Here is a 27,545-nt window from a genome sequence, read left to right as displayed (position 1 = left end):
TCACACTTCCTCCTCCCATAGAGAGAGAGAGACAGGGTCAGAGAGAGAGAGTATTATTAAAACCAGACAACCTTAAGATGACCAGGAGCTGTGTAGTCCTGTTCTCTTTCTATTCAGCAGGCTTAAACCATTCAACAGAGGCACGTTTTGAAAGGTAACGATGAAACAAACATACTGAAGCTGTTGTGTTGTCCTTCGCCTGTTGGTGTTGAGAGTTAAGAACTTGTTTGGGCAGGTTGTCATTCTTGTCAGGGCAGTTTTACAAAGTGTGCCGTGTGAACGTTGGCCTGTGTTTGTTAGGTAGGCCTTTTAACTATATTATGGAGGAAAGGTATAGAGTTACATTTGTCATTTTCTTGGCTTGATATAGTAAAAAATAGCTGGACTCACTCAGCAACCTCAGGGCATAAATGAATTCAAATATATTTGTAAAAAAACCTAACTATTACATGTGTGACACAGCTGCTCTCATCTGCACAATTATGTGTTTTTTTCTGGTGTCACATACCTCTGTTCAGGAGGAAAACGTTTTTTTAGGAGGGAGGGGAAAACAAGAGACAAACACAATGTTCTCACCTATTCAGTTTTAGTTTGCTTTATCAATTGATTCATTGATTTAAGTGTATAAAAGTTTCATGATTTTGTCTCTTTTTCACAGCACCAACACTGAAATCGTCCTGGCATCATTCAACACCCCAAGTTCCAGCTAAATTTCTATTTAAACTACGAGGCTGACCACAAGAAAGGACATGAGGTAAGGACAAAATATCTGCTAGCATCCTGAGAATACACTTAAAGGATATGACTGTTAGTTTTACATATTTTTGCTATTGTCAACAAAAGAAAAGACCTAAAACAACTATGTGTCAGTTTGTCTCTCAATATCTTCTGACTTTTCTACCCTGTCTGTGGCACTCAGCCTTAAGCTCATTGCTTTGGTTTTTAAAAAAAGACAAAAATATACACTTAGTTGCCAGTTTATTAGGTACAACTAGTTAAAAGTAATGCAATCCTGTAGTAAATCCCCTTTCATGAAGGTTATAATGTTCAGTTATTGTTGACACTGTTTTAGAGAGGTGTTGATTTAACTTTATGATTATTGTGGAGGCTGTAGTTGTTTGTGGATCGGTTGAATTGTATTACATTATGTTATGATATCATTATTTTGTGCACTCCATTTAGACCAACAAGTTTATAGGCTAAATAATATAAACACCTCTCTGTTGTAATACACTTCTGCAGCACCGCAAATTAAATCATCATGCAGGCAAGATTATTGCAGGACTATTGCATCTATAATTTTGACAACAATTGACAAACAATGTGTTTTAAAAAGGATAAATAATTTATTAGGATCAAATAATTTTTGGTTTTGGTCTTTTCATTTGTGGACAATAAGAAAAATACAGAATAACACCACCCTTATCCATATTGTCTGAGTGCATCAATGGTCTTAAAATGCTTTACAGTAGTGTAACACAGTCATGTCTCGCAGGGTGCAACCCATCTCAAGAGTGAAAATTCTGCAGGAGTTTCGTTTGCAATGCCAGACACTCGCAGCCAATGACAACAGAGGCTTTAATCAGGAGTTTGAGGTACGTTTTACAATTGAACTTGGATCAGATTTGTGAAGCTAAGAGTGTTTGTCATGTGTGCTGATGTCTTTGGCTCTGTGAAGGCGCTGGAAGAAGTTGGCAAATACCTCCCCAACAGATCGGGGGACTTGGAGGCCAACAGAGAAAAGAACAGATACCCCTACATATTGCCATGTAAGTGCAAACCTCATCATACTAGAACAGATTACAGCAAGTATGTGTGGCAGGACTTTTATTTGTCTGCTTTCCGTTTGACTGTAGATGACCACTGTCGCGTGAGGCTGTCCGTCCAAAACTCCCAACCACACACTGACTACATCAACGCCAATTTTGTGCCTGTCAGAACTCATTCACCTCCTCAACCACATTTATTTTGTCATTTCCAACTCTGCACTGCATCTGTTAATGACTGTGTGTCTGTATTCAGGGTGGAGGATCAGAGAGAGACTTCATCTGCACCCAGGGTCCTTTGCCCAACACCGTGGTTGACTTCTGGAGGATGGTGTGGGAGCAAAACGTCAGGATAATCGTCATGGTGACAGCCCTGAGACACAAGGACTGGGTCTGATATTAATACAACTTTTTTCCTTCACCTGCTACTGTTGCAGTTCACTGAACATTTCTACTTGCCACTATATTTTGTTCGTCTGCCACTTCTGAATCTATGTAGAACACTTTTTTAAATAATATTTAATATAAGGAAAACATATCTGCCATGGTGGCAGGTGACCTGACATTTTTACTTGCCACAGCCAACATTTACCTTGTATTTGGCCAGTGGCAGGTGCTTTATTAGTGAACTATTGTGGTGCCGCAACACGTTCTCATCCCAACTCGTCACATACTGACGCTTTGTTGTTGCAAATTCACATAAAAACACTTGCTTAGGCACCAGATTTAGGAAGAAATCATGTTTGGGCTTAAAAATGTTTTTACAGTGAAAATGACACTGAACGTTGTGAATACGGGACATGAATGAACAGCTGATAGTAACGTGAAAGGGAAACTTAACGCACGAGACGTGAACAGCAGTCTCCTTGATGCAGGTTTGCCCATCCACCTGCCCTCCCACACCCCTGTCTGTGTCTCTGAACTACGTCACCACAGCACTTTTCCTAAGCATTTAATATTGACGCCAATGGGCTTACATTGTAGTTATTGGAAAGCCTGGTACGTCTCATACCGACGCTAAAGGGTGCCTTGTGCGTCAGTATCCGACGCCAACGACTGCGACAAAGCGTCGGTATTTGACACCCTGGAAATGAGAACAGACTGGGAGCCGGTAGGCAGATTTTGTTATCTTCAGACAGAGCCGGGCTAGCTGTTTCCACCTGTTTCCAGGGTTTGTGCTAAGCTAACTGGATGCTGACTGTAGCTTCATATTTAGCAGACAGACATGAGAGTGGTATTGATCTTCTCGTCTAACTCTTGGCAACAAAGTGACTAAGCAAATTTCCCAAAATGTCACACTATTCATTTAATATCGGTAAATTCCTTTGTCCTTTGTTCCATTGACCCTTATTTCTGTGTGCAGGTGCTGTGTGAGAAATATTGGCCTCTGGAACGAGGGACAGTTCATCATGGACTGATCCAAGTAACGACAGTGACCCGCAAACAAGGTCCAGTTTATTTTATCACCACCATTAACCTCAGACAGGTGAGCCAAAGAAACATCCATCATCCTCTTTGGTACCTTTAAACTGCTGCTGTTGACTTCTGTGTGCACTGACCGCACCATTAATCAATCAAAGAAGAAGAAGAAGAAGAAGAAGCCCTCGAGGTTGGATTGAAGGAAAGTGTTTGTGTTTCAGAGAGACTGTCCAACAGGCAGGATCATCACACACTACTACTACCCTGCCTGGCCGGACCGGGGCGTCCCCAAAGACTTGTCCTCACTCTGTGCCTTCACTGAGCATGTGCGGCAGGAATTGGAAGCAGGTCCACGCCTCGGGCCGGCTGTGGTGCACTGCAGGTGTGACCTCTGACCTCCAGCCCATCACCCTCTCCTTCAAGAAACACATTACTCACCTATGTTAAAAATGTGACCCTTTCCGTATTAATCCTGCAGAGCTTTCAGAAGTTAAAGTTGATCCTGTTTATGTGTTTCAGTGCAGGTGTTGGGCGTTCAGGGACGTTTGTGACGTTGTTGTGGCTGATGCAGCTGTGTGTGAGGGGCATCCGGCCTGATATCCGAGCTGCTGTGGAGGATCTACGACTACATCGAATGTGGATGGTCCAGAATCTGGTCAGTCCAGTAGTGAGACTCACCTGCCGTGGTGGAAGAAGTATTGAGATCTTTTCCTTAAGGTTCTCTATATGATATCCAGGGCATAAATATAGTTAGTGCTTTGTTGACATAGCCGGGTTTTAGTGCATATTCATGCATGTGAACGTGCCTCACTGGCTAGCTCACGGCCGCCACGCTGCACTGCACTTGTATGGCATTTACAGCAGCCGTTCCGGAAGTGCAGCACCCAGGGGCGATTCTAGGATCAGACCTTTAGGGGTGCTCAGCCCTCAATGAGAAGGTGACATGCATACAGTCAAGGGCGTAGGTTTCATTTCAACATTGGGGTTATACTTATTAAGCAGTTATTAAGCTAATTTCCTGCATTCTGGTGAATTTTAATGCACCAAATTCTGCATCAAGTAATGGTGGAAATGTCTCAATGAATCATCAAGAGTCTTAGCTTTACAGTCATATCCAATTTATGCAATTCCAAGACTGTTTAGGGAACCCAGTATGCAGTAATATTCAAGTATACCAGTTTAGGGTTTGATAATTATTTTTAAGGGTGCCGACATGAAAATTAGGTGTGAATGAAAAGAGTCTAAAATCGCCACTGGTAGCACCCAACCTCTGGTTCCCCCTCAGGTTACCTTAAAGTAAAAGTAGTAATAACAAAGGAAAAAAAAGTACTCCTTTAACAGCAAATGTCCTGCATTCAAAATGTTACTCAAGTAAAAGTAAAAAAGTATTAGCAGCAAAATAAGTAGCAAAAGTACGCATTATGCAATTAGGTAAAGCTGATTTTAAATTGGATACATTTCTGGGTAGTTTAATCTACAGTATAACAATGCTTCATACTTAATAAGTTGATAATATGTTTGCTATGTAGAATCGTTGAGCTACAATAAGTAGCTACAATATTTTACTCTAAAATAAGTAACATGAAATTGAAATGCTCGAGTAAAGTATCTCAAAATTTTAGTTAAATACAGTAATTGTATCAAAAGTAAAAGTACTCATTATGGATGCTATCTTAGCTCAGCAAACAATGAGAACCGGTTCTTTATGCTTAGCATGCTAAAGCTAAACTGCGTGAAGTAGCTGCGTATTTAACGGACAAATATTGAGGGTGTTATCAATCCTCTCATCTTGGCTATAAAGCTATAACGTATCATCATAAGCTAACCTCAGAATCATAATTAAATCATTGTATTTTCCACCACTGCTTATTTAAAACATAAAATGTACACGTTTTCCATTGCTTTCTTACTTTGACACTCATAAATCTGTCATCTCCATGCTCATTAACACTGTGTGCTCGGCTGTTTCGTCACAAACATGAGATCTTCATTACCAGCTCATTCCTTTGTGTGCACTCAGGGGCAGTACGTATTTGTTCATCAGTGTCTGCTACACTGGCTCAGTGGAGGAACCTCAGCACGGTGAGAATACAGAAATAAGCTCCCAGTGAGCACCAACACACGCCAAATTCAATTTGGGTACAGGCAGCGTATAATTAGTCATTGTAACGGGAGATGACATTTTAATTAGGTGTCTTCTCTTTCCCTGCAGGGCCCAAATTCAGGGATCCACTTCAAATATTAACCACCACATTCAGGATCAACCCCACAGCTCCTCGGGTCGCGGGGGACGAGCGGGTAGGAGGAGACATCGCCATCAACGACAGACGGCTCCATCGGACCAACCGCTGAACACAATGCAGCAGATTTTACACCCTAGGATGCTTCTGAGGAGGTTACTTCCTTCCTCGTCACTGTTTAATCCAGGCTCAAACGCATCCTGAACTCACAAAGCTGATAATACAAAAACAAGCAAGACTGACAAAAGGATTCATGCCCTCATAGCAGTTAAGAAGGAAGGAGACTGCAGAAATAATGCTGACGACATGACCTGACCTGGCCTGCAGGTGGTAAACTGGCCTGACAAGATGCAGATAAATGCTGGTAGAGATAACAGATGCAGCAGTTTGTATTGTTACCAGACGGAAAAGTTCAGGAAGTAACCTGCCAGTCAGGTCAAACCTGCTCCTCTACTATGAACTACTCACCAGGAGATCCATGGGAACAGTGATGAGGCTGCTCCCTCTGAATGAAGTGTGAACACACACGGGTACTTGTGGCACAGTTATTGAAACCACTAACTCATGTAGCCCGGTATGCTTAACCATAAGCATATTGTCTGCTTTACACAGTTAGAAATTCTAAAACATACTTTTTACAAATAACCTCACATGGTTACCTACATTATTCAAAACTAAAAGCCTGCCTGTGTGTTGTTTCCTTAACACTGACATTGAAATACCACATTCAATCAGCAATCACCTGCACCCAGAAGGCACCTGTTTGTTCTTTACACAAGAGGACAATTTTGGAGAGAGTTAGACAACTGTAATTGCAATGTCCTGTATTTTGTTTAAAGTACAATACAGTAACTTTGTTCATGTCCTCCTCAGTAAAAGTAACTGTGTCTGATAGTTATGAGTATTGAGAATAAACTAATTTCCCTATTTCATTTGTGTTTATAGTATGTGTAGTTTCGACAAAGAAGGCCCTAGTTTAAGAAATTGTATTCTAACAATTGCAAAAAAACAACAACCTGTAAATACTGAGGGTGTTAACTGTGTGCAGCTACCCAATATGTCTGGACAATTCATTGTTTTTGTATCTTTGTTTGTCTCCACTATTGATTTATTTTGTTGATTGTTTTTAATCATTGTGCATCATTTTATATCACACACTTAAGTACTTAAAGATGCATGTGCAGACTTGCTAGAAAGGCAGACACATGGTCTAGTGGCTGTACAAAAAAGGTCATGTTTCAAAAACACACAGGCACTGCCATTCTCCTTAGATGACTGAAACCCAATACAGTACATGAAGGAGCTATGAGTATTATACATTATAGAACATAAAAGGGCTTACCCACTTCTTAGAGTCTTTCATTTGTCATGTAATAAACATGTATGATACAATAGAACCCTCTTCGGGTGAGTTTTGGAGTTTGTGATGGACAACAGGAGAGAGAACGGAGGATCCAGCAGCAGTCAGCATCCTTCGCCCTCCCTCTGCCACGTCTCCACCGTGTGGCAAGTGCTAGTAGCTGCAGGGCGAGTTCGACACTGTATTGCAATGAAATCTGTGTCCTGATGTGATTCGATGCTGCTGAGCTGGTCCAACAGCAAACAAGCAAGCAAGCGAGTCATCTCCAAAGTTCGGTGTGTGAAGACAAACGAGTGAAACACAAACAAAAAGGGAGGATTCACACAACTTGAATATTAGCTTTTAGCCTATGTTTGGCTACTTAATGCAGTCTTAATACCACTGAGGTATTCACTGTGACACTAAACAGTGACCAAGGCAGATGAGGGGAAGTAGAGCAACAAAGAGGGATGTCTGTGAAGAGCAGCATAGCGCAGGCCAACCCCAGTGAAAATATATATGATATATATTACAGATTAAAACTAAATGTGGAAGGGACTATTGGTAGGGAGAACCAACAGTTAAAATAACATTTAAATTAGAGTTCAGGTCCAATACAAATTTAGACACTACATCCTTTGGCCAAACAAAAAAAAGGTTGAGAGATTGCCTCAATAAGACAAATTCTTAGCTGTAATGGTTGTATGTACAGTCCGTGAATGTAAAATATGCTGACACATAATGAATATAAACATATACATGCCACCCTTTAAGACCACAAGAGGGTGTGAGAGAACAGAAAACTACTGATAATGAGCAATCAAAGGCTTGGTGAAGAGAAAGAGGAAAAGTCTAGTCCATTGATTATTGTCCTCCGGTCCAACTAGTGCACGCTCTCCGACATGTTAATGGCTTCCTGGATTTCGCGGATGGCGAGGATGCGGGCGAGCATCTGCTCCAGATGTTCTTTCGGGATTGGTTGAGTCGAGTACCAGATGGGGCTGTTGGGAGCCACCACGGGCTCAGGAGTCAGGTAGAAGGTGTCATTGCGACCTTTAGCGCTCTGCGGACTGACAGAGGCACAGAGAACACGGCGTGAGGACAGGATGCACTTAATTTACCAGATGTCAAAGTTACAGTTTTAGCCCGTCTCTGCCTGCAAAACTATTTTATTAAATAGACTGTTTGCAACTGAGAGAGAGGATTAGTGGAAAAGTGTGCTGTCAGATCAAATTCCAAGTAATTTAATGCGAGAGTGAAATATAATGCCCTAAAAGGAAAACTCAGTGTTTTTACAATCTGGCTCTTCTTGTAGTGTTGGCCACTGTTCCCTTTGTCCTATTGACATTATTTTTATTATGAATCTGGCAATTATATTCTCCATTAATCATTTGTGTGATGTGTGAATGTACACAATGTCACAAAATGTGGAAATACTACTGATTACAATTTCTCAGAGCCTAAGATGATGTCTTTAATTGCATGTTTTGTCTGACCAACAGTCCAAACCCCAAAAAGAGATTCAGTTTACAATAGGGCTGTCAATCAATTAAAATATGAATCGCATGATTGTCCATAGTTAATCACGATCTATCGCACATTTTTTATCCATTCAAAATGTACCTTAAAGAGAGATTTGTCAAGTTTTTAATACTCTTATCAACATGGGAGTGGGCAAATATGCTGCTTTATGCAAATGTATGTATATATTTATTATTGGAAATCAATTAACAACACAAAACAATGAGAAATATTGTCCAGAAACCCTCACAGGTACTGCATTTAGCATAACAAATATGCACAAATCATAACGTGGCAAACTCAAGCCCAACAGGCAACAACAGCTGTCAGTGTGTCAGTGTGCTGATTTGACTATGACTTGCACAAAACTATATGTGATTATCATAAAGTGGGCATGTCTGTAAAGGCGAGACTTATGGGTACCCAGAGAACCCATTTTCATTCACATATCTGGAGGTCAGAGGTCAAGGGACCCCTTTGAAAACGGCCATGACAGTTTTTTCTTGCCAAAATTTAGCGTACGTTTGGAGTTAAAGAAAATTAGAATTAAAGAAATTAGTGGTGTTAAAAAACTAATTTGCATTATTACGTTATTATTGCATTAACTTTGACAGCCCTAGTTTATAATGATGTAAACCAGAGAAAAGCAGCAAATCATCCCAATGGAAGAGCAGGAACTAGTGAATGGCTGGCGTGTTTGCTTGAAAAATTACTGCAACAATTAATTGATTATCAAAATAGCTGATTCATTTTCTGTCAATCAATAAATTGATTAATCAACTTATCTTTTTTCAGATTTTTCCCCGTATTCACAAGTTGTGAAGGACGCAGACAGTTTTACCGACAGCTAAGGCCAAAGAATTTAGTTGCCTTTATTCCTCTGCAAATTGTTAAGAGGCAGAAAACATTAAAATTTGTCATCTTTTTTGAGGAAAAAAATTAAGTTAGTATTAAGCACCCATGTTTTGTCAGTTGCCTAGCAACAGTGTTTTCACAAGTTTAACCACTTGAACACTTGAGTGCAACGTGTACTCCACAACCCATGTCAATAACAGTTATCTGTGTTATAAGAGTTTTATTTAAAAGGTAGCAGAAGCACCTCAGAGAAAATGGAGTAAAAAACACTACATGGTAGTACAAAGAAGCTTTTTTACCAGTTTTCTTCTAAGAAATACAGTTTCATGAGTGTTGAAATATTGGATTCATGTTTCATTACATAAAAAACATGTTACACAGGTAAGTTTCCTGATAAAATTGTTTATATATTTACCATTTGAAGAGGTAGAAATCGTAGAGCTTGATGGGACATCGCAGCGGGTTCTCTGGGTCCTCCAGCTGCTCGGAGTACATGTCATCTGTGACTGAACAAAGACAAATATACAAACAATAAAAAAAAATCCTTAATAAAGGGTTTCCTCTCAGACACCACAGCACAAATCCAATGCATGTGCACGCTTACCTTTCTGTCCTATGAACCTCTCTGTTGCCTTTAGGTATCGGATGCTGGTGCTCTTGTCTTTGGGGTTGTTGGGACTCTTCCTGGTGTGTCTCAGCACCTTAGAAAAGGCCACTTTTAGATGCTGCTCCACTGTCTTCAGGTGGAAATACCTATTAAAAGATATACAGTACATAGGTTAACTGATTTGGTCAGCGTGTGTTGATTGGTAGCCATATGGGGGCTAGGACAGACACAGAACAACAACGGGTGCCTTGTGTAGATTTGTGTTTTTCTAATATGTGGGTTGGGTATTATTTGTGTTCAAATGTGTACTCTTTAGGTAAACAACAGGCAAAATTACAGCATGTTAATTAAACAGCACGGAGAGACATCATTCATGTGTGATGACTTAAGTAAATGTGTTTCAACTCACTTGGTATTGAAGAACATTAGAGTTGTGAGCAGCGTCGAGGGAGAATGAGCTCCCAGCTGTTTACATTCCCACAGCATCTCCTCCGTCACATGACTGGGGATTATATAACCTGGTAGGGGAGGTAAAGAGCAGATTATGAAGACCTGGCAGTTTATCAAATTGGACATAAAATGCGCCATTAGTTACATGGAATCAATCCATCACTTAATCTGTAATGTTTAATCAATGACAACGCTACATCGCTACATCATTCTGTCAAGTAGGGATGGGCAAACATACTGTTCGATAATCACTGGGAACTATTCGATCATTCTTCGAAGATCGCGGGGAGAGAGAGAGAAAGTGGAGGGCCAGCACATTTTAACATCGAACTCGATGAATTGAGTTACAGTGGTAACAGACTAACCAAGACGGTTTTGGTGAGTATTATTTTGTTTCTGTCGAGTTTGAATGAAATGGATTTTACGATGCTCCACCACTCAAACAATTCAAATCCTTGACCTCAAATCTCCCAGCTGAAACTACGGGGGGCGGCACCACACACACACATACACCTACACTGACGGAAAAGAGCTGAAACCGAATGTGCCGCACGAAAATCCTGACCCACCCCTATTGCCAAACCCTTTAGTTCTAGTAGGAGAGCTTTCATTTTTTTGTGTTATTTAGTGAGTTTATTTAGTGTTATTTACAGAGTGATGAGTGACCTCATGAAGAAAAATTAAAAGCTGTACCAATATACTGGTTGGGCTTTAATCAGCAACGGGTCTGTTTTTCTCGGGTATTTTACAATTTGCTCTGAATATAACCACAGGGTGATGCAAACAAATAAATAGCAGTCAGCAGCTTCAATTAATATGTCAGCAAGTAAAATGAGCATTTTATTGAACATTTCCCAGACCGTTCTTTTAAACATTTGCATTTCATTGAGAGAAGCTATAACAATCCTGGCCAATGTTTTGTGGCAAAAAACGTCAAAGACACTCATCTACCAATGGCTATCCCAGAAAACACCACAGGATACTATACAAACCAAAAGCATTACAGGCAACATGTTCTTAGTACGGAACTATTTATCTGGGCTACACTTTCAATGTGCAGCGGTATTATTTAGGAAAATATATATATCAGAATGGATTGAGGTGCGGCAGAAAATTTGATTGGCGGCACGGCCTAACATGGTAGGTTTGTGTATTCACCATTGCGCACTGTATCTGAGATAATATTAGTTGATAAGAGAGGAACATGCTTCACAAGTCCACACAAAATTTGGAAAACAACAACACACCTAGCGGATGAATAGATGGTCCCCAAGGCTCCATGATCTGGTGCAGACTGTGAGCGAAGCGAGTGTAGTACTGATCTGAGAAAACGTCGTCCACTCGACCGTTATCAAACAGATACTACAGGGGACAATAGGATAAAGAAAGAGGCGGTCAAATAGTGTTTCCACATCAAATCTAAGTACCAACAGAGATGGAATGGATGTTGAATGGAGAGTGTATGTGTGTGTTTGTGTGCATTCTGAACTTACTTTTTGTATGCACAGAAATACATAGTAGAGAACATCAGCCTCATAAGACTCCTCTTCCAACCCCCGAGCCTCTGTTGTCATCAAAGAAAGACCCATGCAGAGCTCAGCTACTGCACACGACACCAAGTCCTCCTGGAAACGCAGTGCCTGGCGTCCTAAAACACACACACAAATCAGTGATTGGGTTGACAGAGAAGAGATGGTGGCAATACACATGTGCATCAACAACAAAATATTGTCTTAACACTATAATAAACATAGTGCACTTACGGCCAATTGGGGCAAGTTTATTTTTGTCTGATTTTTCCAACTCTGCGTTTTTCCGCTGAGCCCAAAGCCGCCACACTTCCAGACCCTCCTCTGGCTTCAGAGTGGCAGGAAGCAGAAGCTCCTGCACTTGCACCTGTTGCTGGCCTTGGCCATCTATCTCTGCTACCACTGTGTGACCCTGCAAAAACACAAACACACCAACACTGTTGCATCATGCAATCAAGAAATACATGTCTATGTGTGTATCTAGCCACAATAAAAGGCCAACATTACACCTGTGTTAGTACCTGCAGCTGCTGTATGTCCTGCCCTGATAGCCCCTGTGTGTGCAGCACCTGCTGCTGTGGATCCCAGATAAGGGACTGTGTAGCGTTGGGGTAGCCCTGTACTGCCACTGGGATGTGGATGTTTCCATTCATCAGCTGGGCTGGGAACAGCGTGTTTGCAGCCAGTGTGTGCACCACTTCTTCCTGGCCTCCCATTACCCCAGAGCTTGTTATGCTGGAAACAGCCTGTGCTGTCTGACTTTGACTTTTCAGCTTGTCATTTTCAATAGTAACTTGTGTTGGCATTGTAGTCATTGTTGTAGTGTTTGGCCCCGCAACCTGCACTGTTCCATAGGCCTCCTGGGGGATGGCAATGTGGGTGACCTGCTCGCGGCCTCCGGAACCAGCAGGAGCAGAATAAACAGGGATTGTCCAGGTCTCCCCTGTGGGACTGGTGATAGTGCCTGTAGCACTGTAAAGGTGGGAGCTGTCCACAGTTAGGAGGTCCGGCCGCAGGGAGACGTAACTTTGCTGCTGGCCCTGTCCCTGAGGGATAGCCAGGACTGTGGCCACTTGCTGACCAGGCAGGGCATAGGAAACAGTGATGGGCATGTCAACCTTGCGCTTCTTGGCTGGCTGGAGGACACCTGCTCCCTGTGATGTGGCAACAGTGGTTCCCAGTACCCTCCTCTCAATATTGTCCTGCTGCTGGGTGGGAGAGAGGGCCCCCACTGTCTGGATTTGGATCTGTTGTCCTCCTGCAACGGCTGCCACCAACTGGGCTTGCAGCTAAAACACATGGGAGGAAGATGATAACTGGCAACTAAATTCAAACTCTAGCTAATGACAAAATTTACAATTCTGCAATGATGTTGAGTGTGATTGTGTGCGCTTATGTGTACCTGTTGATGCTGCTCCTCGGTGAGTTCCCCAGGCTGAATCAGCTGTGCAGTAGTCACACCTTGAAGCTGTTGATGGGAGCCAGAGGGCACTTGGAGGACCTGACCTAGCATCTGACCGTGCTGCTGGCCCTGGATCTGCACCTGAAATTAGAGATAATAGACACATTTTAGTGGACCAAGGGTTAAATGGAACAGGATTAGGGATGTTATGGTGTTTTCCAACTGGTTAATAAACTCATGAAAACGCCGGTGTTACCGATTACACCGGACATTTTACAAGAAACGATGACGCTAACTATCTGTAGTGCGCTTACTTTGATCTTTAACCTTGGATGTCTGTGTGTCTGGCCTCTCCGGTCCAGCTTTCGCTGTGGGGATGTTTCCACCCAGCACACACTGGCTGTGATCGCACGGCGATTGCCTCATTAAAGTTATGGTTCCCTTATAGCATTGGTTTTAAATCCAAAGTATTGCCAAATAGGCGCTTTCGCTTTGACATAAAATCCTCCGTCATCGTCTTGTCTGTCAACTCTCTCTTGTCCTGTGTGTGAAATATGACACCTGCTACTCTGTGCTGAAACTCCATACGGAGCAGAAATTTTCACTTTCAGTTTGTAGCGTCCGTCGTCCGACTATGTATTGATAACTCAGCGCTGATATGCGAAAATGAACTGAATGGGTTTTATTTCTATAGTTTAAAAAAAAAGCAAAACAACGGTGGAGGCGGTGGGCAAGTAATGTAATTGGTGTATGCCCGACCACTGTGCAACACCGGTAACACCGACTACCACGGATAGCCTTAACAGGGTTAAGTGATAAACACAAAGGTATAATAAAAATGCACAAACCTGCACTATCTGTTGCTCTTGTTGTACAGACTGCTGCTGAGACTCCTGTATCTGTATCTGTTGCTGCTGCGGCTGGACCTGCACCTGAACCTGCACCAGAAGACAGTGTCTGTCAGAGAGCTTTAATTTCAAGAACAGAGCTCTTAAACATTGATTTGTGACCAATTAGTGTGCTGATTTACCGGACAAGCCAGCTCCAACAATGACCCTGCCACCTCTGTGCTGTCTGTGTAGATGCAGTTAGCCTCTTGTTGGTAGACCATAGTGGTGGTGGTGGTCGTGTTATCTCCGACTTGCTGGCCGAACTCCTGCAGGGCATCTGCGCCCTTGCTGGCCAGGGACTCCAAGAACTCCTTCATACGATGCTGAGGGATGCTCCGAGCTTTCTGCCTCACAAGCTCCTCATAGGAGCCTGTGCCATCCAGGGAGTTGTTCATTGCTGCTGACAGTGTCTTCTTCTATAGGAAAAGGCAGAATTTAAATTAGCTGCAGACTTAGATACATTATATATCTGTATCAACAAAGAATAACCATGAATCACATTTCAATAACCATAGCCTATTTTCCCGACATGCCAACATGACATGGTACCACTGGATTCCTTAGGTTTTAGTTTCATATGATATCTGTACCTTCACTCTAGCTCTAAAACTGAGCCTGCTACAGTACAGCCTCTGAAAAAAGTAAAGTCGGCCGAGGGCCCCTGCACCCTCAAGGAGTGGTCAGTTGAAGGATATACATTCGATATGCAGCAACTGAACTGCTTCCAAAACAACTTTGTCACCAGGAGCTGGTTTCAACAAGAAGGTATATACAAGTGTATATATTTGTAACAACAAACAAATGTAATTTCTCCTCCATCACACACACGTCGTTATGGTTTACCGGTTTGTAAAACTAACCGCTATTCTAGATCGTTTATCCCCTCTGCAATCAGATTATTGAATGCTCCTTAGATTTTATATTTCTTATGGACTTTTATCCTTTTACCGTCACAGATCCTTTTATCCTTTATTAGACTGATCCTTCTGTTGTTCTTATTCAGTCTGTTTATTTATTAGTTAGTCTAATTTACATCAGTAATCGGTTTGTGTCCTGTTTTATATATTTTTTTAGCTTACATATGTTGTTGTTGTTGTGTGTCACTATGTTTTATCTATGTTTTATGTACAAGCTGCTCCAAACCAATTGCCCCTAGAAGGATTAATAAAGTTGTTTGAACTGAATTGAATTGACACACACAAACACACAATAAAGCCAGACAAAATGTTGGCTAGATGAAAAAAAACTTGAGTTTACATTCATGTCTGTCCAAAATGTCATCACTTCATCATTTCTTCCTATTAGACGTTTGTGTAAAATTGTCACAATTAGCATATGAATTCTTGCCAAAAATGTGTTTTGTGAGATCACAGTGACCTTTGACCTTTCAGTTCCTAATCAGTTCATCCTTGATACAGTTAAAACTGTATATCCTCCTGGGAACCGAGTTAAAAAAAAGTCTCCAATTACTTTTCTTTTGTGTTTTCCTTCCTATTTAGGGTTAAAAGAAAATCTTAACAATTTAGGCTTGTTAAACTTTATTTTTATTATCCACTGTAGTGGACTACAGGACTATTTCAGTGTGAAAAGTAAAAAAAAAATGAACAGATTATGGCTGTAGAGTGATATTAAACCAAGACTACATTCAAATTGATTTAAAGAAACAAAACATGCCATAACACTGGAAAACCCATGATGTCCTCTTTACAATAAACACCAGGGGTAGGTCAAAAGAGTAAGAGGATATGCATGTGCTCAAAATGTCCAGTACAGAGGACACATGTCAATGGGCTGGGTCTCAGGAGGACATAGTGTTTACAAACAGACCCACACATCACTGACACACAGTGGCAGCACAGACAGACAGATGGTATAATAGGAAAGGGTTAAATCTATCTCTCTGTGTGTACGAGCAGGGACAAAAAGCGCGGCCACTTTCCAAATCCGATGCAGTATTCAAAGCAGCGATGGAAACACAGCTGCATAATGACACAACATGCACAACAATTAAAGTTATGATTTACGCGCATGGTGCAATAACAACAGCTGATTTACGTTACACAACAAGCTAGGTTAGCCAGCTAACTAGCCGCGTGTTGTTTGACAATAACATCAAGCCACAAAGTGTAATAATGCGACTATGTACGCAAACTGCAGCTACGTAGCAGGTTGTACATTAACGACCGGTAACTGGAGTAACTTTCCCGTCGGTAACGTTACACCGACTGCATTTAGCTGTTAGCTTCAGAGCTAGCAGGCTAACGTTAGCAGGCTAGCTACCTCTCTTCTTCAAATTGGCCGAGTCTCGAGTCGCTCCTCTTCCAACGAGAAGTGCCTCTGACGTCTCCCTATGGTTGCTTTATTCTTTACTTTTCTTTATTTTTCGTTAGATAGATAGCTGTAGTTTTGTTCTTTTTCTTCTAACAACTCATATTTCGCAGGGTCGCCATCTTACAACAGTAAACCCTACAACCAATAGCGGAGCAATTTGTAACTCTGATCGTGATATCGCGATATTTGGGTGTCCCGTTAAAGGCGACAACACACAGGAGGAGTAGCCGTCGAGATCAGCGAGATGTCAGTCCACCTTAAAACCTCAGTTCTGCCAGACAGACGCTCCTAGTGGTTCACTAGCTTCTGGATCTTTTAAGGTAGTCCTGAAGAGATGCACTGGATGTAAGGGACTCAATGTAAGAATCAGAAATGTGCTTGTTAACAGTGACACTTGTGGTTGTAAAGTCAACAACACGTCATGCATCATCTGTCAAAACTAGTAGAAACCCATCCAAGATGTGGTGCTTTGGATACTGTAAAAGCCTGTTTTTACTTATCAAATTATGTTACTTCTGTAAACACTCTAAAACCACACTAATAGTGTTTAGAAATGAGCTTTTGTTACTGATCACTTATTTGTCATAAGCATTCATATACATGTATTTTGTGCCTCTGCTCCAAGTCAAAGGAATTCAGGCTTATACCACTTTTAGGACATTTAAACATTTGCAAACTATTTATAATATTCCACTATTTTTTGGAAGGAATTCATATGCCAATTGTGACAATTTACACACATTTCTAATAGGAAGAAATAATGAAGTAATGACATTTTCTTTTTCATCTCGCCAACATTTTGTCTGGCTTTATCCAGAATCCAGTGGTACCATGTCATGTTGGCATGTCGGGAAACAAGGCTATGAATTTATGCTAAACTTTAGTGAGGAAAAACTGGCATGGCGATTTTCAAAGGGGTCCCTTGACCTCTGACTTCAAGATATGTGAATGAAAATGGGTTCTATGGGTACCCACGTGTCTCCCCTTTACAGACATGCCCACTTTATGATAATCACATGCAGATTTTTGAATGCCGTATAAATGTGTTATTTTTTTCCTATACTAAAATTTAGCAGAAGTTTGGAGCGTTATTTAACAGTAACTCATCTCTTCCCTCTAGCTTTAAAACAATCTCAGAAAGATCGATTGCGTTAAAGAAATTAGTGGCATTAAAACAAATTTGCGTTAAAGTGTTATCGCGTTAACTTTGACAGCCCTAATATACACATTACCTATTACTCTCACCCACCCTTAGATTGAATATGGAGTGAAGGCACCAACAGTCATAGCCAAAATATCATCACATATTAAGTCAAACGTATGATTTTGATACTAAAATATCACTTATAGGATAATATTTCAGCTACATCAGCTTCAGAAAATTCCGGTTATTAACACAGAGACATTGCAGTTTTTTTGGAGTATTATTTATTCTTGTCTCCTGTCAAAAGGACAACCCTCTGAGTCTTAAAAAATACACATGATGGTTTGGCAGTGATCAACCACCTTTGTAAGAAAGTCATGTATGGCATTTGAGAGCATCTCCTCTGTGTAACACCAGCGTAGAGCCAATATTATATTAAAATACACGAGGTACACCTTGTTGGACAATACGTTCAACAAAGAAGAAACACTGTTAGTGAATATTATTGTGGCAGATTTAGAGAAAGAGCAAGAACAATTTCAGTCAGACAGATCTATGAAAGAGAATAGTAATCATTGCAGTATCTGATTTGAGTCAATCTCAGTCCTCGCTGATATCACACATTAAGTGATGCAAACAATTTGGCCATGTATCTGTGGGCTCATGGGAAGCAGGACGTGTAGCTTGATCTCAGTCAATCAGATCTTCCCTGGGTCTTCTTTGAGGGTGACTGTTCTGTTGAAGATGAGCTGCAGTGAAAGAAAGATTACAGTTACACTTCACACTCATTATGTAGGTGCCAAGATGTTTTTAATCCAGAGTAGATTACCAAATAATTTCTTAAAGCTTTTTCACACCGGGGATGAAAACAAAAATGTGAAATATTCGTTGGTGATTTTTCGTGTTCAAACACTTCACACCAAGGCCGACACGAATATTTGCGTTCTGTGCATTTTCACCAAAAATTAAAGTTTCGCACCGCCAAACAATCATCGATGTACTATGTTTATATCCATCCTGGAAGAGGGATCCCTCATCTGTTGCTCCTCCATGAGGTTTCTTCCATTTTTTGAGTATGTTTTTCCTCATCCGCTGGGAGGGGCGTACTGTAAAGGACAGAGGGTGTCGTATCCTGTACAGATTGTAAAGCCCCCTGAGGCAAATTTGTGATATGTGGTTTTGGGCTATACAAATAAAATTGACTTGACGCATAAGTTGTTTTTACAATAATAAACCCACACTTAACCCTCCGCACTGGAGACAGGCTTATTATTATTCCAAGTGTGCAGGTCTGTGTAGACAAGTTACATGTGGTTGCATTTCCTATGAAGCATGTTATTATAACGAGTGTAAATGCTGAGCTTATTGCACTAGTTTTCATTATTCATGACTAGACTGGACCATATGTAGGCTAGATATATTATTATGTGATACATGGCCTTTAAAACAGGGCTTAATGGTCAGTTTACCTCCGGGGCAGTGAGTTCATATGCTTCTATTGCTGGTAATAACAATAATAAGAGGCTAATAATAATAATTAGGGCTGTACTGGATAGTTTGAAGCTTCATTCATAACGTTTTAATTATCATTATTAATAACTAACAGAAGCATTGCGTGACATAGTCCACGTTCTCTCCCTCACGCACACAGAGTGAGCAACGTGGCGCTCCTTGTCTCTTGTGTGAGGAGCAAAGTCATTATTTTATTGGATGGTTTGTTTTTATCTGCATCCGAAATTTGCAGAAATCGAAACAGCTGAAGAAAAAAAATACTGCACTGCGAAATACAAAGATTCAGTGTGGATAGGTTCAGAGATAGATGGGTTTGAACTTTTAAATTGACGCGTGATTTATTTACATGAATTATTAGTGTTTGGTCTGAAAAGACCTTTAAATGAACTAAAAATAGAAGCTTTGATCAATAGAGTGCTGCAGGGATGACATATTTTTGTAGGCCAACCAAGAAGTTAGCATCGCCCTGGTTCCCTCTACAAAAACCAATGGGATTTTTACATTGGGTTTTGGATTATTACAGAAAATAAGCTCCGTGGCAAACAAACGTTTATGAAACTTACATGTTTTATTCAGCAAGCTAATCTTCACAAATAAACAGCACTTTTATGATTTATGAAGTGTGGATGCAATCGCCAGAGATAAAAAGCTAACGTTAGGCTATAAACAAACTACACCACAGTCACATGAACGTGAGTATACATAACGAGGTTGTAAAGGTAGACGAGTCGGCGTGATGATGTTTAGTAGTCTCATTTAGCCCCTTGTGAGTAGTCGCCTTTTTTAAGACATAAAAGGCTTCAAAATTCACAAATGGGGTATTTATTGATTCATTTTATGTCGTAGAACAAAACGTTAAAATCTCTTCAGCTTGTGTTAACCACAGACCTTATTTCAGGCATCTAACCAAAAACCCATTGACTTCCAGACGAGGGAACCGTAAGTGCTAAAATGCTAACTCATTTCCGGGTTTAGTACTCATTCCTGTAGCACTCTATAAGCATTTGTAATATAAAACACAACTGTTTCCTTTTACTGTACCTTATCTGTGGTGCTGTCGGGGTCCAGGGAGAAGTAGCCAACTCTCTCAAACTGGAATTTGTCCAAAAACTTTGCTCCCTTCACTGAGGTATCCACTAAGGCACTGCTGATCACATGCATGGAGTCCTGCATAAAAAAAGGAGGAAGCCCATTAAACAATCACTTTGCCCATTGACTCATCACAGTGGATCTAAAACTGCCTTCTGTCACAGGAGTGCACAGGTACTCACAGGATTGATGTCACTCAGGAAGCCACTGGGCACTTCAGACGAATCCTCTGGATTCTTGTGCAGGAATCTACAAAGACAGTGAGACGTTTTGTGAGTTTTCTACATGGAATACTGGTTGTGAATGACAGTGAGTGTTTTTTTTTGTGACTTACAGTCTTTCATAAAGACGCACTTCACACACCAGTGGCTCGCTGACCCAGTGGATGAAGGCCTTTGGTTTCTCTGTGGTCTCAGAACTGGCACAGTTCACCTCCAGTTCAACCACTTTTCCCTGAGCGTCCTGAGAAACAAAGGGGGTGTCAGCAGGACATGTTGTGAGGACGTGGACCAGGAAGTAAAGACATCCACTGCTAAGAATGTATAATACCAAGATCACACATTTTGTTGACATTTCAGTGTAAAGGCCCTAACACACCAGGCCAAAGGTCATCCATCAACAAATTTCGTGTCGTCGGTGAGTGTCTGACACCCTAGTTTTTACAATGTGTCCAGCACCGTTGGCACTAGACTGCCCAAATTGGAGGCTTTTTGGCCTATTCAGCAAGTTGGTGGCAGAGCCCTTCGGTGAGAAAAAAAACACTCTGATTGGCTGTTCAGCTTAAGCAAATCAGTGCAAGAACTGCATTGAAATAGCGCTTTTACCCTAAGTGCTTCACAAGGTGCCTCTCATTAACACACACTCTCAGCGAGCTATCCTGCTAGCTTCTGCAGTTCACACATTTAATACACATTTAATACTAACACTTAATACTTTAATACACATAATTTTGTCCGGCAAATCTGGTCTGACCACATCTCAAAATAGTCTTACCTTGATGACCTTCTGGACGGAGATGACATACCCAGCATGCCTCAGACCTACAGGCTGTTCTGGGGTCAAACGCTTGTAGCCCTTCTCCATCACCTGCAAAAGGAGAGGAGCTCATTATCATCTTCTGTCCGCAATCCAAACATGTGCTACTTATGCTGTGAGGGTATTTTGTTTTGTTTTTTCTCTCTGACCTCTCTGAAGTCACTCTGTTCAATGAAGATTGTGCGTGTAAATGGGACGGTGTGGCTCCCCTTGGCTTCGTTGGCAGGAAAGTCTGGCACTCGTACGTCTGACTGAGACAGAAGAAGACAACAGCGAGAATATTCAGCACCCATGATTTTAAATATCATGTAAAAGACAGAATATACAGAACATTACAAGTCCTCAGGGAGCAGTTTAATGTTTAATGTCTGTAAGTGATGTACAAACCTTTGAGTTCTCAGGGAGGTTAGTTATGGTGACTTTGAGTGGTTCCAGCACAGCCATGACTCTGGGCGCCGTGTCGTTCAGCACGTCCCTCACACACGACTCCAAAAGGTGGGGCTCCGTTGTCGTCTGGGAAACCGTGACTCCGACCTGCCAACAGATGTAACGTATTATTACAGCACCGTCCTTGTACATTTAATTACTAGTTCCTCCATCCACCCATTCATTCTGCATACCCGTGCACAGAAGTTGTTAATAGCCTCTGGGGGGAAACCTCTTCTCCTCAGCGCAGTGAGAGTGAAGAGTCGGGGGTCGTCCCAGTCTCTGGAATTAGAAAAGATATATCCACAGTTACCAAACAGATTCTATGTAGCATGAATATAGCTATTGTGGTTAAAATGCTGCACACCAAATCACAGTGAGAAGTTTATATGGTGTTTGACTTATCTATCTGCTGCAAGAGATCTGTGTTGTTATTACAAGAAGAGGTTGTGGCTTTTAATATACTTAAGCCCCTTTCAGATATGGACTTCATAACACTGCTGTTAAAGTGGTCTTTTGTCATTCAGACATAGTTAACGTTTACAAAAATGTTACTTACAGCTTTAATCTGAGATTACAGGACATTTACAGGAAGACCTACGTGCTGATGCGATAGAATTTAAATATCTATAGTGACAATATAGTTAGTAGGCCCTTTTGTATATCCTATTTTTAGTGGTGGAAGTTTACATTAGAGAAAATGTATATGTAAACTCGCTCTTTATATGTTAACTCACTATACTAACAGACTGGAAAAAAAATAGCAAATGGCTATTTTACCTGACGACGCCAGTCTCTACCAGCTTGATGATTTTCCTCTTTGACACAACAGTGTAGGTGAGGTTCAAGCGCCCGTATTCCCACTGAACAGGGCAGTACACATCCAGAGCGTTGCACAGCCAGAAGTATGATGAACGCCTGTCACAAACACAAAGGGAACCAACAAAGATGGTGAACATAACGATGCATTTTTTGTGTCGAGCTACGACGGATCACCAAAGAATTTGTGTATACCTGGCCTGAAACTCTTTGGTGCAGAGTGAGTGTGTGATATTTTCAATAGAGTCACACAGACAGTGGGTGTAGTCATAAGTGGGGTAGATGCACCTGCAGAGAAAGATGAGACATGAGTGTAAATATAGCACAGCTTGTTGTGAGAATATCTAAATGAAACCAGCTGGGTGAAAAAACACAACAGTTTTCATACCATTCATCTCCTGTCCGATGATGCGGCGTGTATTTGATTCGGTACGCCACGGGGTCCAGCTTCCCATCCTCCATGACCATCTTCATCCTGAGTGTAACCTCTCCCTCAGCAAACAGGCCCTTCTTCATCCTCTCAAATAACACCAGCGACTCCTCGATGGGTCGGTCTCTCCAGGGGGAGGGAGGAGCGTTATGGCCCTTCAGTTCCTCTCCTTTCTGGTGGCAAATGTACGCGTGACCCCTGAGGGGAAGACAACAAAAAGAATACGACGTCATCTACCGGCTTTTGCACGTTTATCAACATGTACACATAGTTCCTACACTCACCTGCGAACGAGATCCATAGCGAGGTCGTAGAGTTGCTGAAAGTTGTCGGATGCGTGGGTGACTTCGTAAGGTTCGTAGCCTGTGTAACACAGTTATATTGATAAGAAACGATCTTCTTGAATCTACCTGAAACTTTGATCAGATCACAAAAGGTGTAAATCAACAGAGTCAAACTCACCGAGCCACTCCACCATCTCCTTGATAGCAGTGAAGTACTTTTCCTCTTCCTTCTCTGGATTTGTGTCATCATACCTCAAGAAACAAATTCCATTGTTTGCCTACAGGAAGAGACGAGGCTTTAAGAAAACTGCTGCACCAGAGAGGATTAAAAAGCTTATGCGGTGATGATAGAGGCTAGAAAGACACGTACCTTTGCATAACCAAAATTGAAGTTGATGGCTTTGGCGTGTCCAATGTGAAGGATACCGTTGGGCTCGGGAGGAAAACGAGTACGAATCTAAAGGAATTCGTAAATGAAAAGGAGAAAAAAAATCAATAAACATAATAACTTTGATGTTTCGTCTCCAAAAGTAACACATATAAAGTTTGTACCTGTCCACCAGTGATCTCCATGTGCTTTTTAAGCAAGTCCATTGTCTTTGGTGTGACCACATAGCCCTCGGTTTTATAGTTCTCTCCTGTATGATGGAAGGTGAGGACGAAAGATCAACAGTAAGTAAATCCTTTAAATTGCTCTTAATGGAGTGTGAAGAAAAACATGCAACAAGCAGAGCTGCTTGTAATTGTTCAGGTGGTTCCTTCTCACCCGTTTTATGGAACTTCAGTGCTTCTCCTCTGAGCTGCTCCATGAGCGACTTTCCCTCCCCAGTCATCCCCTGACCTGAACAACCCACAAGCACAGTTAAAAAAAACAAAAAACAAACACATGACACAAACATAAAATTCAATTCACTTCAATCTGCTGCTTACCATTCACTGCCACCTCCTCTTTCTTCGCCTTTACCTCATTCTCTGCGACTTTAGCTTTCTGGGGCTGCAAAACAATTAGATATGAAAGGGATGGGTTGGGTGTTTTGAAGTGGGGTTGTATGAGGTACTTTTCCATAGTCAGTACACACTATATTTAGAATATTTTCAGTGCTTTAGTTTGCCGTCAGAAACAGCTAGCCTGGCTCTACCCAAAGCTAACGAAATCCACCAACCAGCACCTCTAAAGCTCACTAATTAACATGTTATATCTTGTTTATTTAATCCGCACAAAAAGCGAAGTGTAAAAACTACAAGTTGTGATTCTACGGGGAGGTCATGTTCCGGACTATTTCTTGGCTGGGCACAGGAAGAAAATGAATAAGCGTATTTCACAAAACATCTAACTATTCCTTTAAATAATGTAACGTGTGTTACCTTAGGTTTCTTCTCCAGGTCAGCCTCTGTCTTGGGTCCTAAGAAATGTAGGACCTTCAAGACCAAAGTCAGAGTTAGTTAGTTATTCTCATACAGTGAGAATAACCGAACAACCTCAGATGCAAATATACAATGACAGACACACTACTTCTAATAATATTCTTTTTCAAAACACACCTGCATGTCCACCTCATTTTTGATGACCTTTCCATCAGCCCATTTTAGGGCCGAGCGTGCCTCTCCTGCAACAGACACAAAAGCTCAGTGAGACATCCTGCCTGTCTGTTAGGCTTTAATGGGTTCAATAATATTTAACTAAGTGTGACATCATACCCATTAGCAATCCCATGTTGAAGTGGTACCTCTCCTTTAACAGCAGTTCCTTGTGCTTCTTGATCACCGACTCCACCTGCACATCATTTCAGTGTCAGTGAACACACCACGCCCAGTGAAGCTTGTAAACATACATAGGCCCAATTCCAATGTCCCCCCTTAGGCCCCCTGAACCCTTAAGGACTGAACTGACTGTCACCTTGTAAATGCTTGAGTGTGATAGGCTGCAAGAGTTTGAAATGGTATACATACAAATGGGTCGACACTTTGCTGCAGACATATTACATTTCCCTTACGACACCAATGATGAGTTTTTATTTTACTTTTTTATTGCCTGATTTGAACATCTTCCAGGCTCTTGCCTTACAAGACAAGAGGTACCCTTATTGTCAAATAATCAATTTACTCTTTCTGTCAAAACGCATCATTAAGTAAAATTATAAGAAACGTTGATGAATAAACCAGGTGTGTAATGTGTATTTTTATGTACCATCTTAAATCCTTGTTTCTGTGTAAATGTAATATGCCAGGCTGAACACCAATGTGTCATCGTCTTTGTTTACTTTTTTTCCTAACGCCTCCGGGCTTCCCCTGGTAACTCCGTGATTAACATCACAAAACTATGAATTGTGGGTAATTCCCTCAGGCAAAGTCTGCAGAAATGCGGACGTATGGAAAATGCCCATAAAGAGCTGTGAGAGAGCCCTGGTGCACTTTACGATTTGACAGTGGGTCAGCCCTAAACCCTCTGCAGGAACGGGCCTTAAAGTCCATGAGTCTGTGAGTGTCGACATTGGGATTGGGCCATACTTCTGGATATGTAAACTTGTGCACTTACTGCATCTTCAATCTGCTCTGGTGTTATGACCACGCCCACTCCACATGCTTCTTCAAACTCCCTCTGGTTGATTGGGTCCTGAGGATGACTCTTCACAAAGTCCAGTGCAGCTGCAAAAAAAGAGGGAGGAGAAATTCATGGAGCAGGAAGTCGTGTTTCTCATTCATGTCCGCAAACATATGTCATTAATTTAGAAAGTCCATATAATCAAGGCTCTCAATGCTTCCCCAGCCTACTTCAGAATTTGCATAAGGTGTGGTGTCAGGATATTTTTCACTGCATATTTTATATTCATCAAATGTATTGTATCCTAGCCTCTGTTGGCACAACACCAAATCAAAATGCATATCATGTTGACTGAATTTGGGCATGCAGGTCAGGATACTATATTTTGTGTGTGAACAGTGGTGGGTGAATGAATGCAATGCAATGAACTTCTACAAAATAGTTTCTTGTGTTACAGATCAGTCTAGATAGAAAAATTACCTGTTGGACTAGATTAATGTTAAAATATGCAATGTTTACACTGTGTTCATGATCAGTCAGGTTGTAACATGTCAAAAGATGTCGAGAAATTACCTGCCAGCTGCAGCTCTGTGCAGATTTTGCACTGAACTATGCTTTCTGAAAGGAATGCCAGGCGTTTGGTGTCTTTAAGGCGAGATGCCATACTGTACAGCAATGTCCCCATGGCTTTGTCCACTCCTGATGCCCCACGGACACGCTGGGCCTATTCAAAACCAATGAGAAAAAGACCAGTATTACTAGTGTTGTCCTTCAAAATGTGTGTATGCTAATAGCTAATGGACTTTGTGTTACAGTCAGACAGGGAAGTGATACTATTTTCCTTATCTTGACCCTGGGGGGGATTGCCTGCAAACATCATTATGAATGTGAAAATGAAAGTATGGTGACTCAAAAGTTATGAGAAAAGGTAGGTACCTCTGAACCCATATTTAGCTTTAAAGGTCCCATATTATAAAAAAAGTGAGATTTTCTTGTTTTGTTTTTTTTATTATAAAGCAGGCTTCAGTCCTATATAAATACTGTGAAAGTATCGTAACACTCAATCCACAGGGAAATAAACACAGCCCGTATTCAGAAACTGAGCATTTGAAACAAGCTGTCAGGATTTCTGCCCATTTGTGATATCACGAATATACAATATTTAGACCCTTGACACAATTTTAAAAGTAAACATTCTAAATGTGTCCCAGTTTATTCCTGTTGCAGTGTATGTGAATGTCATCAGCTGACAGGAAGTACACATGGACCCAAGCTCTTGCCTAGCAACGCAATTCTGTTGCAATTCCGTCAAAATGTGCTAAAACGGAGCGTTTCAGACAGAGGTTAAATACAGGTATATTCAGGCAGACCGTATGAGGAAAATACTTTTTTTTTTTTTAACATTACAGCATGTAAACATGTTCTAGTAGAAACAGAGAATACAAGTATGAACCTGAAAATGAGCATAATGTGGGACCTTTAAGAAGAACTGAGGTTGGATACAACAAGTGAAGTGAATGACAGTCACATTTCACAGCTGTCCCTGTAGGAAGTTGAGTTTCCACATGATACTTTGGGTTCATACCTGAATAATTGCGTCCTTTAGTACTGAACTCAACGCTTCATTCTTCAGCGTTTCCTTCGCTTTCTGCTCGCTGAGCCCAATGGAGGTGAAAAGTGCCAACGTATCCGCCATGTTTCCACCCGTATTCACCGGCTACAGACTATGACCACCACCGCACCACACGACTTTTCTTCAGAGAGAGCGAGGCGGACCAACTTCCTGTAACACACCTCAAAGAAAAAATGAGCGACAAAAATATTAGCCAATAGGACGCAGCGAGCGAGGATAGCATTGACCAATCATGAATGAGTTTGATAGAAGGTACCGCCCACTAGGAGACAGAGAGCCAAT

General features: G+C 41.3%; 3 protein-coding genes across 5 annotated transcripts; 1 reads left to right on the top strand and 2 right to left on the bottom strand.

Moving 5' to 3' along the window:
* Positions 1-6,357, top strand: LOC119489881 (receptor-type tyrosine-protein phosphatase V-like). Of its 2 annotated transcripts, XM_037772833.1 has the most exons (11): positions 1-154; positions 659-754; positions 1,496-1,595; positions 1,679-1,769; positions 1,857-1,933; positions 2,023-2,157; positions 3,130-3,252; positions 3,407-3,567; positions 3,705-3,840; positions 5,206-5,267; positions 5,398-6,357. In XM_037772833.1, the coding sequence occupies exons 2-11, from the start codon at positions 750-752 to the stop codon at positions 5,627-5,629; spliced, it is 1,122 nt and encodes a 373-aa protein (XP_037628761.1). In that variant the 5' UTR covers positions 1-154; positions 659-749; the 3' UTR covers positions 5,630-6,357. The 2 variants fall into 2 exon arrangements, with proteins under 2 accessions (XP_037628761.1, XP_037628762.1); XM_037772834.1 differs by lacking the exon at positions 1,857-1,933.
* Positions 6,358-6,639: 282 nt separating this feature from the next.
* Positions 6,640-16,523, bottom strand: LOC119489880 (glutamine-rich protein 1-like). 2 transcript variants are annotated; one of them, XM_037772831.1, is made up of 12 exons: positions 16,299-16,521; positions 14,159-14,434; positions 13,977-14,066; positions 13,129-13,269; positions 12,248-13,015; positions 11,961-12,138; positions 11,691-11,845; positions 11,445-11,559; positions 10,157-10,265; positions 9,745-9,893; positions 9,556-9,646; positions 6,640-7,834 (listed from the first exon to the last, which is right to left on the bottom strand). In XM_037772831.1, exons 2-12 carry the CDS (start codon positions 14,411-14,413, stop codon positions 7,648-7,650), a joined length of 2,238 nt encoding a protein of 745 aa, XP_037628759.1. In that variant the 5' UTR covers positions 14,414-14,434; positions 16,299-16,521; the 3' UTR covers positions 6,640-7,647. The 2 variants fall into 2 exon arrangements, with proteins under 2 accessions (XP_037628759.1, XP_037628760.1); XM_037772832.1 differs by lacking the exon at positions 6,640-7,834 and adding an exon at positions 8,831-9,165 and having other exon boundaries at positions 16,299-16,523.
* Positions 16,524-17,759: 1,236 nt separating this feature from the next.
* qars1 (glutaminyl-tRNA synthetase 1) lies at positions 17,760-27,413 on the bottom strand. Its single transcript, XM_037773402.1, has 23 exons — positions 27,216-27,413; positions 26,204-26,354; positions 25,625-25,734; positions 24,787-24,862; positions 24,631-24,695; positions 24,454-24,507; positions 24,019-24,082; positions 23,855-23,929; positions 23,641-23,726; positions 23,459-23,545; positions 23,267-23,366; positions 23,089-23,167; positions 22,763-23,002; positions 22,570-22,662; positions 22,336-22,473; positions 21,750-21,837; positions 21,517-21,663; positions 21,279-21,380; positions 21,088-21,180; positions 20,429-20,556; positions 20,277-20,343; positions 20,047-20,172; positions 17,760-18,242 (listed from the first exon to the last, which is right to left on the bottom strand). Exons 1-23 carry the CDS (start codon positions 27,324-27,326, stop codon positions 18,192-18,194), a joined length of 2,331 nt encoding a protein of 776 aa, XP_037629330.1. The 5' UTR covers positions 27,327-27,413; the 3' UTR covers positions 17,760-18,191.
* Between the last annotated feature and the right edge of the window lie 132 nt (positions 27,414-27,545).

Source organism: Sebastes umbrosus, chromosome 6 (genome assembly GCF_015220745.1).
Source record: "Sebastes umbrosus isolate fSebUmb1 chromosome 6, fSebUmb1.pri, whole genome shotgun sequence".
NCBI classification, from domain to species: Eukaryota; Metazoa; Chordata; class Actinopteri; order Perciformes; family Sebastidae; genus Sebastes; species Sebastes umbrosus.
Note: the sequence above shows the minus strand (reverse complement) of the source record. Positions and strands in the feature narration are given on the sequence as shown.